The sequence below is a fragment of the Cebus imitator genome, unplaced genomic scaffold, assembly GCF_001604975.1.
Source record: "Cebus imitator isolate Cc_AM_T3 unplaced genomic scaffold, Cebus_imitator-1.0 Scaffold370, whole genome shotgun sequence".
Lineage (NCBI taxonomy): Eukaryota > Metazoa > Chordata > Mammalia > Primates > Cebidae > Cebus > Cebus imitator.
The window spans coordinates 1,672,165-1,683,050 of record NW_016107685.1 but is presented as its reverse complement, the minus strand read 5'-3'; the positions used below and the strand labels follow the sequence as shown (position 1 = coordinate 1,683,050).

General features: G+C 33.9%; 1 protein-coding gene across 1 annotated transcript; it reads right to left on the bottom strand.

Annotated features, from left to right (window-relative positions):
- Positions 1 to 9,752: 9,752 nt before the first annotated feature.
- Positions 9,753 to 10,723, bottom strand: LOC108288288 (olfactory receptor 52N5). Its single transcript, XM_017507173.2, is given in 2 exon segments — positions 9,753 to 10,679; positions 10,682 to 10,723. Coding segments are annotated over 2 exon segments (969 nt in total).
- Between the last annotated feature and the right edge of the window lie 163 nt (positions 10,724 to 10,886).

Genomic DNA, 10,886 nt, shown 5'->3' with positions numbered 1-10,886 from the left:
CACAGAGAGATGCTTGCTTTTGTTATTTCTTCATGATTCTTTATATTCACCAAGAATTGCAAATGGCAGAAGAGCTTAGCAACAGAGAGGCACAGTGGCAGCATTTCATGTGAGATAAGAAGTTAGTGCCGATAACTGAATATTACAAAAAAAGAGATGGACATATTATTTGAAAACTTTGAATGTCAAGCAAAAATATTCATCACAAAGATTTGCATAGTGATACTTATTTTCTCATAGGATCTTAGGGAAAGCCTAGTGAAATGTACATCTAATTTCTCCCCTACTTGCATTTCCTAGAACTTTTATTAGTCATGAATAGAAGTGGCAAAGCAGAAATTCTGCCAATCTCTTTCTTATAATGAGAAAATTTAAATTGTTTGCATGTGTTGTAATTTTGAAAGGCTAGGACTTATTTTTCCCATTTTGCTATTTCCTTTCTAATGTCATATATATTTAAAAAAATTGAACAGACATTTTTCTAAAAAATATTCAAATTGCAAACAAGTACATAAAAATGTTTAACTTCATTAGTCCTTAGGCAACAGACAAATTCATATCAAAGGCATAATATAATACCACAACTTCATCTAATATGTCTTTTTTTTTAAAGAGAAGTTGCACATATTGGCAAAGATGTGGATGCATTGGAGCCCTTGTACATTTCTGGTAGAAATGGAAAACGGTATGTAGCTGCAGGAAAAAGTTTGACAGTTACTCAAATAGTTAAACAGATTATCATATGACTCAACTCCTAGGTGTATACTCAAATTAATTGAAAACAGGTAAGGTGTTAAAACAATTTTTTTCCAGGAATTTTTTTACATCATTATTAACCAAAAAGTAGAAATAATGTATATATCCATCAATTGCTGAAAGGATAAGCAAAATAAAGTATACCCATAAAAGGAATTCTTATTCTGTTACAAAAAGAAGTAAAGTATGCCACATGTTGCAACATATATAACTGTTGAAAACATACTAAGTGAAAAAAATTAAGTTCAGTTGTCCAACTCTTATGTGAGTTCACTTACATGAATACACACAGTAGTCCATAGAAACAGAAACCAAATGAATTGTTGTCAGAGACTAGGGGTACAGGATGATAAAGAGAGACTGACTAGTGGTTACTGGGTTTTCTTTTGAGGTGATGAAAGTGCTCTGGGATTGCATACAGGTGATGGTTGCACAGCATTGTAACTGTATCTAAAGCCACTCAATTGTATATTTAATTTTTTTTTATTTTTAACTTTTGTGGGTGTATTTTATACACACATACACACACACATACATACATTTATTTATTTAGTAAATGAGACGCTTTACTACAAGCATGTAGTGTGAAATAAGCACATCATGGAGAATAGGATATCCCTTCCCTCAAATATTTATCGTTTGAGTGGCCAAAAATTCAATTACACTGTTTAAGTTATTTAAATATGTACAGGTATTATTGGTAATAGTCACTCTGTTGTGCTATCAAATAGTAAGCTTTCTTCCTTCTTTCTCTTTTCGTACCCATTCTTTCTATTTTTTTATTTATTCTTTCAAACTATTCTTGTTATTCATTCTTTTTATTTATTCAAACGATTCTTTTGTACCATCTTCATCTCCCCTGCCAGCCCTTCACCACCCTTCCCAGCCTCTGGTAACCATCCTTCCACTGTGTCCATGAGTTCAATAGTTTTGATTTTAGATCCCGCAAGTAAGTGAAAATATGTGATGTTTGTCTTTCTGTGCCTGGCTTATTTCACTTAACATAGTGATCTCCAGTTCCATCTATGTTGTTGCAAATGACTAGATCACATTTTTTTAAATTTTTTTTTTTTTGAGACAAAGCCTCACTCTGTTGCCCAGGCTGGAGTGCAGTGGCACGATCTTCTCTCACTGCAACCTCTGCCTCCCAGGTTCAGGCAATTCTCCTGCCTCAGCCTCCTGAGTAGCACATTTTTTTAAATGGTAGAATAGTACCCCACTGTGTATATGTAACACATTTTATTTTATTTATCTATTCATTGGCTGATTATCAGAAGAAAAGAAATCAATATATATTGAAGAGATGTCTGCAGTCCTATATTTGTTGCTTATAGTAGCTAAGATTTGGAAGCAACCTAAGTGTCAACTGCATATTTTTAAAATGGTTAGAAAGGTTAATTTTATGTAATGTAACTTCCATTGCAAAAAAAAAATGAAAAATGTATTTAAACTGTTCTCTACATATATATTTGTTGCATTACTTCTTATAAAATGAAAAACAATAGATGTCTAATAGAAAAATGGTTAAATAAATTGTGTAAATATATTGGTGTATTTTATTTCACCATAGTACTGCTGAATAACCATTCTTTGAATGTGCTTAATATATAAGGTCAATGGCAAATGACAGAATTTATGTTTAAATGTTGTGTTATCCCAACTTTCTGAAAGACACATAGCAGTTGTGTATTAAGAAATGTATCAGAAGTTACTTTGGCATTATACAATTTAAAAATTCTATTTATGCCTTTGTAAACTCATCTTCATTTTCTAATTAATAAAAATGTTATACAGGCATTACTTTATAATCTAATTTACTAAGCTTTGAATCATTCATTGTTTTTTAATATTGTGATTATTGACATCAATCTATTTGCAAATTAGGGCAGCTAAATATCCCTATTTTAATATTTTTGCATAATAATTAACTTTTGATGAATTTCTACAATGCCATTGTATTCAACATCAAACTGACTTAAAAATAATTTTCTTATATACCAAGATCCATGTTTTTTTTTGAGATGGAGTCTCACTCTGTCACCCAGGCGGGAGTGCAGTGGCACAATCTCAGCTCACTGCCACCTCTGTCTCCCGAGTTCAAGTGATTCTCCTGCCTCAGCCTCCTGAGTAGCTGGGATTACAGGTGCATGCCACCATGCATGGCTAATTTTTGTATTTTTAGTGGAGACCAAGTTTCATCATGTTGGTCAGGCTGGTCTTGAACACCTGACCTTGTGATCCACCGGCCTCAGCCTCCTAAAGTGCTGGGATTACGGGCATGAGCCACCACGCTCAGCCCCAAGATTCATGTTAACTGGTGCTTTTAGCCTGTATTAGAGATTAGTAAGCACTCAATAGTTTTTTTTTAAAAAATAGCCATATGAAACCATAATTGAATAAAGAAAAATATGAATGTGTGTATGAGTTATCAAAAAATTCTGTACTTAAGTGCCTTCAACTTGTGTCTCACAAAGCCTTACACAGAAATACAACTCTGCAATAAATGTTAATATCATGAAATTTCAGCAAAAAGAAAATAATGTTAAAAGCTTAGATTTATTATCAATCTCTCTCATACCTACATTCCCACACAAAATTGCATATATACACATGCATATTATTTACTATTTTTGTTTCAACACATAGATGGTAAGAATAGAAAAATTCCACTCTTTTTCTTCCTTCTGGAGGGGTTGGCTTCATTTCCACATCAGCATCTGTGTGACCAAAGCTGTGAAATATTTCTTTGAATACATAACATACATTTTTCTTTAAAGGTTCAGTTCAATAGCACAGATAGAGGTTTAGAGGTTGACGGCCAGGCATGTGCTTATATTGTAGGATTGTGATGGTTTTTTTATCAAAACCCTAAACACTTGGACCAGATTGCATTCAGCTCATAGTTTTGACATCCAGAAATTAGATATTAGAGGCTATACAAAACAAGGATGGGGTAATGACAGGCTTCTTAAATCTAGTATTGGTAGTAGAAGATAAATTGGAGAGAGGCTTTGCTAAAGTGAAGAGAGGATTTTAATATATATGAATTAATTATTATATTCTCAGGAATTCAGATTTGATTCCATTCACCCACTTTGGAGGCACCTAGCCTGAGGTGTTGTGATCGGTTTATTTTTTGGGGGAAATGTTTATTTTCTCAACTTTCAGATTGCAACTCAGTGTAACTTTTAATGAGGATCATTTCTATCTATATTTTCCATATCTACATAGGGATCACTGGTAGTGGTAGAATTCATGTATGAATTACCCTCAACGCAAGAGAAAAGATCTAGAAAATAGTTCCTGACTGTGATTATAAAACTGTTCTCATCTGCCCTCCCCTTGTGCTTCAGAAGAATCTAATTCATGTTTCATTTCTATAGAGATTTAGTTGTGACTGTTTTATTCGTTTGAGATGACAAACCGACTTGGATGAGCCTACCATGTTACTGAGAGAAGAATATGAGCTGTAAAGACTGAGGATGGTCAAGTGAGGAAATAAACTTATTGTCTCTGGGCTTGAGGTGAGAACAGACCACAGATGATATGAAAGTTGTGCTTTATAACAGTAATATCCATGGGCCAATATTACTACTTCAGGATACTCAGAACAAAATATGGCTTCATTTTATTTACAGATAAATTCAGTTATGATGCATTAAAATCATTTAAATTATGTTTGAAAAAAGTTATATTTTCTTTTGATTGATACTATATACTTAGTATTGGTATGTGAGATGGGCAGGGAAGTGCTAGGCAGAGAAGGGCAGGGTCCCTGCTAAGGGCTCCACCCTCAAGCCTGTGCCCATGGACCGAAGTGAGAACAGGCACTCCTGCTTTCACTCCCAAATGTTGCATTAACCAAGACCACTCTGGCCCACTATGCCCCCATCCTGTGTCCATTAAAACCAGAGACCCTGGCAAGCACAGGCACAAGCAATTGGACATCAAAAGCAACAGAAGAGCACACTGACAGACACCAGCAGACACTGGCAGGCCATCCAGGTGGAACGATGTGAAATTCAGTCAGGGGCGGTCAGAGGAGAGCCCAGCAGCTGGGCTCCAAGGGTAGACCTCCTTCCTACTCCATCACCCTTCTGGCTCCCATCCACCTCACTGAGCCCTACCTCCACCACTCGACAAAACCTGCAGCTATCCTCCAAGCCCATGTGTGATCCAATTTTCCCAGTACTAAGAACCTAAGATGTAGAAAACCCTCTGTCCTTGTGACAAGGCACAGGGTCTAATTGAGCTGGTCAACACAAGCCAGTGCAGATGGCAAAGGTCAAAGAGTGCACTGTAATACATGCCCACTGGGGTTTCAGGAGCTGTAAACACTCAACCCTAGACACCGCCAAGGGGTCGGAGCCCAAAAAACTCTCCCCACAACTGCCAATCTGCATGCTTCTCCTAGGGGTTTGAGCAGGAGTGCACCCAAGAAGCGAGCTACACCCCTGTTGCATGCCCTGCAAGAAGGATTAGGGAATTCCTCCCATATAAGTATCACCTTGGATCTTTAATTGAGAGATTTCTAAAGGTATGAGACCTATACTTCTCATGTAACAATAAGGCCATTTAGTAATCAAAACCATAAATATAAAAAAGACACAGGAGGGATATAAATAGGTAATTTACATTATATATAGGAGCTATATTCTTTGGAATAAAGCTCAGGTCATCTCAGAGATATGCTTTCTTTTCTCAAATTATGAGTATTCTTTCCTTAATTTCTCCACTTGCTTCTGTCACAAGAACACATGGGATTAAGAGGTGATTCTTCAATTGTATTCAGAGGGAGAAATGAATAATGATCTTATTTTATTAAGAATTTGATGTACACTAGTCAAACATTTATCAAAAATCATTTCAAAATCTAACTTATTTTTAAAGTAATCAATTAGATAATTGTATATATGTGTGTAGGTAAATATATATCTCAATATACATGTATATAACTTTTTACAGTTTTGTTTCCTTCATTTAAAAGAAATGTTCAAGTTGTAATGTTGTATGCAAACATAAAGTAGAAATTTATTAGCCTGACATAAAGAAACTCAATGACAAATTTGGTATTCAAAGAAACACATTGTTATATTGTAAAGCTATATTTCTTTTGTTCATAATACAAATTACAAGGCTTTTACTAGCTTTGAAATTATTATCCTTAAGTCTATGTCAGTGTTGCTAAGCAGAGATCAACCAATAAGCTGTGCTTAAGTGAATTTCCCATTTTTCAATTTTCTACTATGGACTAATAAAGTGTGGAAGACAGTTTCAGTGTTTTCTATTATTTTGCTTATAGGAAACTGTTTCAGACCTGGAGATGACAAAATTTGGTAAAAGCCTTACTAGCATGTCAAATATTTCATTTATTGTTTCTCAAAAGTGATTTTGATTCAGCAACTACTTTCTTTGTTTTTTTTTACTTTGATATTCATATTTCCTCCAAAATTTGAAGATATATTTTTGCTGTAATTGTAGGGTTTCTGTTTCCCAGAAACAATTGGCACATTATTTATGTATGATTTTCTCTGAATATCTTTTATGTTACATATATATAATCACTGTGAAATACAGTCAATGTGAAATACAGCTTAACTATTTTAACTTTATTGACCAAGCCAAAACATTTGTTTTCCCTCCCATCTTACTTTTTTGCCTCTTCATTGAGATTTTCTTTGTTTTCTCTATTTTATGAAAAGATTTTATTATAAATTACCATTTTCTGGTGGTTTATGAGATAGACATTTTAGTTCTGTTTCTACTGTTTCTATTTTACTTTGTGCATGCTTTCCAAGAAGTAATATTTAGATAGCAATGTAATAATTCCTAAAGTTTATTATAAAATTTCATTCATTCATTTATTCAATCATTTATCTGTTCATTCATTTCAAAACATGTATTTACATCTGATATGTACACAGTGTCATGTTACATGCTGCAAATGTAAATATAAATATAATCTGTCTGAATGTTAAAGGTTGTGTTAAATTGTGGCTGATATAAGACTATAAATAGATTTTGATATTATCATGATGTTAAAACAATAAGAGATTGTTTCCATAAACAAATATATTTCTTACATACAAGCCTGCCACTTGTGCTGGTTAGGCTAATGCTAGCATCTGGTGTTTATTATTTTTGTTTTTTTCTTAATTGACAAGTATGTATTAATCCTATACAACATGTCATTTTAAAATATGTATACATTATGGAATGACCAAATCAACCTGACCAACACATGCATCGCTTCATATGTTTTCTTTCTTTTTTCTTTTTCTGGTGAGAACACTTAAAATACAATACATTGTTAATAACTGTAGCCACACGTTGTACAATAGATTCCTCCCACTTAGCTGACATTTTGTAAACTTTGACCAACATCTTCCTAGACTTCCTTCCATCCAGGCCTGCCATTTTTCTATTTATGTCACATTAATAGGATTTAGAGGGTTACTTTCTTTCCTCTCCAAGATAAGATTGTTTATTCTGAAGAAAGTGATGATTGGAAGTAGATCTGGTGGTGAGATGGTGGGTGAGGACACATAGTAACCTATGATACAAACTACAAAATCAGAAAGCTGAATACATCAGTGTCATGTAAGTAAGAGACAGGAAACAGTAACAAATGAGAATGCTGATCTGGCAGACTCCTACTCACACTTCAGATCTAAAAGCATTTGCCTTTTCTTAGAAAATTTTCCTCTTCAACATCCAAAGTTTTGCTTAGTTGCTAGTTCTGTCTACTCTTGTGTGGCTCTAAGATGTTGTGAACACCAGAAGAGAGCTTTGAAGAGCACTATTAATAATATGTTCACTCTATGTCACTTTGCTATTTCCAGAAGCTGCCTTCTGGGGTATCTAATCTATTATCCTTCAGTGTGAATATATAAAGTATCCATAAAAGCTTTTGCGTATATGGCTTTCATCTATAAATACTAACTGTATTCAAAATTAAGAGAGAAACTTTACAAGTATTTATTAATTTATTATAGAATGATAATGCATTACATGTCACATAATCACATTTTATATAAATTAATGATTTTTCAAAAAATTAGTGAGAATAATATTGTTTTACATTTTAAAGAATTGTAATGCCCAACTCAATAGGCAACAGCTATATTATCTTACCTGCTTTTCCACACAATCTGTTGAAATATATTGCTTTGTTTAATGTGTATGAGAAAATATGACTTCATATGGCTATATAGTTGGAAAAGGAACGACTTGAGTTTTTAAAACCCTTTTTCAAATAATTTTGGATCTTTTTTTGATACTACACAAAATTTGACTTGCATTTTGTCAGAGCCTAAAATACAAACACATACCTAGTCCTTTCAAATACAACACATTATAGTATAAACAGATATGTAAACAAATAAACTTCTAAGCGTGTTGTGATAATATAGTGTATGTGACAACCAGGAAGAGGTAATGATAAGTTCTATTTTAAACTTCAGCTGAGTTGATAAAAATATTCAGAAATATGGGAAATGAAATAACAAATGAAGCATGAATGAATAAATCAATGAATCAATGTATTAATCAATCATTTCACCAATTGGTTGACATTTAACTGGGAAAGGCACACCATATACCAACTAGCTCCTGCATTGACTTCTGGAGTACTCAAGCTTGAAGTAAATAAGATTTGTCTGTCCATTCTAGGAACTGTGGTGACATTGGATGTCTTCTTAATTGAATATACAAATAAAACTATTTTTAAAAATGAATTCATAAACCTAATTTTAGCTTCAAAGACTGACCAGGCTGAAAAATGTTCTATAGGAAAGATTATCAACATAGACAAGACACTTCTGACCAGGCTGGAAAATGTTCTATAGGAAAGATTATCAACATAGACAAGACACTTAAGGACTCCTTTAAAGGCTAAGAATATATCCTAGATGAATATTAGATAAAAGTTGTATGAGTTCATGCCAACAACTTGATTAAAACCGGCCATGCAATTTTTGTCTTTCTGTGCCTGGCCTATTTCACTTAATATTCTGATTTCCATCTTCATCCATGATGCTGCAAATTACAGAATTTTTTTCATTTTTTATGATGGCATAATATTATATTGTGTATATATGCCACATTTTCTTTATCCACTTATCTGTTGATTTCATATCTTGGCTATTGTGAGCAATGTTGCAATAAAAATGGGAGTGCAGCTATCTGGTATCTCTTCAATATAGTGTTTTCCTTATTTTTGGATATATATTGATGTTCCCATTTATATGTGGAAGATAAAAAGATGGACCTCAAGGATACAGAGAGCAGACTGGTTGTTACCAGATGCTGGGAATGGTGGGAGGAAGGGAAGATGAAAAGAGGTTAATTAATAGTTACAAAAATACTGTTAAAAAGAATAAGACATAGTGTTCAATAGTACAGTACGGTAACTATAGTTAACAATAATTTATTATATGTTTCAAAATAGAAGAGAATTTGAATGTTTCCAATATAAAGAAAAGGCAAATGTTTGAGGTGATGAATATTCTAATTATCTCCATTTAATTATTACACATTTTACCCATGTATCAAAATATCATGTGTACCTCCAAAATGTGTAAAACTATTATGTACCAATTTAGAACATTTAGAAAAATAATAATATGTGATTTTTAGAAACCACTATTCTACTTTTTACTTCTATGAACTGAACTAGTTTTAGCTATTCATAAGGTTTATGTATTTTAAAACATTATGTTATATATGACATATTTAATTTTATGTGTCAATTTAAATAAATTGAATTAAATTTATTTTTTTAAAACTGGCAATGGACAAAAATTAAGGGAAAGGCACTGAGATATACATCCAGAATGGACTATAAATTTTCCCAAAACAGTTTCAGAAAACATATACTGGGAGAGATAATAGAAAATGTATGGTACTACACATGAATAAAGTAAAATATTGCACATAAGTTTCTTCTTTGTTATTTTTAATTTCTCTTTCTTCCATCTGTATTAAGTTGTCTTGTATCAACCTTCACCTTTATCACCCTGGAAGAACTTTATGACACTGTCTCGTATCTGTTTTGTCTTTATTCCATAAACAATGGGGTTTAGTGTTGGTGGAAGAAGATAAAGTTTAGCCACAATGATGTGAAGAGAAGAGGAGATTGTGTGCCCCCCAAAACGGTGAGTAAAGAAAGTAAAGAATGCTGGAACATAGGTGATGATGATGGCAGATATATGAGCTGTGCAGGTGCTGAAAGCCTTCTGCCGAGCATCTGATGAGGAGAGGCTGATCACTGCCTGGAGGATCATAGAGTAAGAGACAGATATACAACAAATGTCAAACACTCCAATCAGGAGAGCAACCATTAGACCATAGATTACATTGACCTTGATGCTGGCACAGGACAGCTTTACCACAGACATGTGGTCGCAGTATGTATGGGAGATGATATTGCTTCGGCAGAAAGGCAAACGCTTGACCAAGAACGGGAAAGGAATCATCAGCAATACACCCCTCAGGAAGGTTGCAAGCCCAGCCTTGGCAATGATAGGGTTGGTAAGTGTGGTAGCATAACGTAAAGGGTAGCAAATGGCTATATAGCAGTCCAGAGCCATGAGCATGAGCACACCAGACTCCACACCTGTGAACCCATGAACAAAGAACATCTGGGCCAAGCAAGCATTGAAGTTAATTTCTTTGAGACTGAACCAGAAGAGGCAGAGTGCATTGGGTAGAGTGGTGGTGCAGGTAAGGAGGTCAATGAGAGAAAGCATGGCCAAAAAGAAATACATCGGACGATGTAAGGACTCTTCATAATAAATGAGGTACACAAGACCAAGATTCCCCACGAGGGAGATGATGTACATTGTGCAGAGGGGAAGGGAGATCCATACATGTACTCTTTCCAGACCTGGTATTCCATTAAGAATAAAAAATTGGGGAGCCACATATGAATTGTTGGAAACCAGCGTAATGAATTAATTACAAGCATTCTATTTTTCCAGAAGTTTCATCCTGAGGAGAAGGAATTAAGAAACAAATTTCACTCAAATGTTCCTTGCAAATACAAACTCAAATTCAGAGTAAAATTAAGGTTAAAACAGCACCAACAATTATAAATAATAGTGACTATGAAAATACACAATATATTGAAT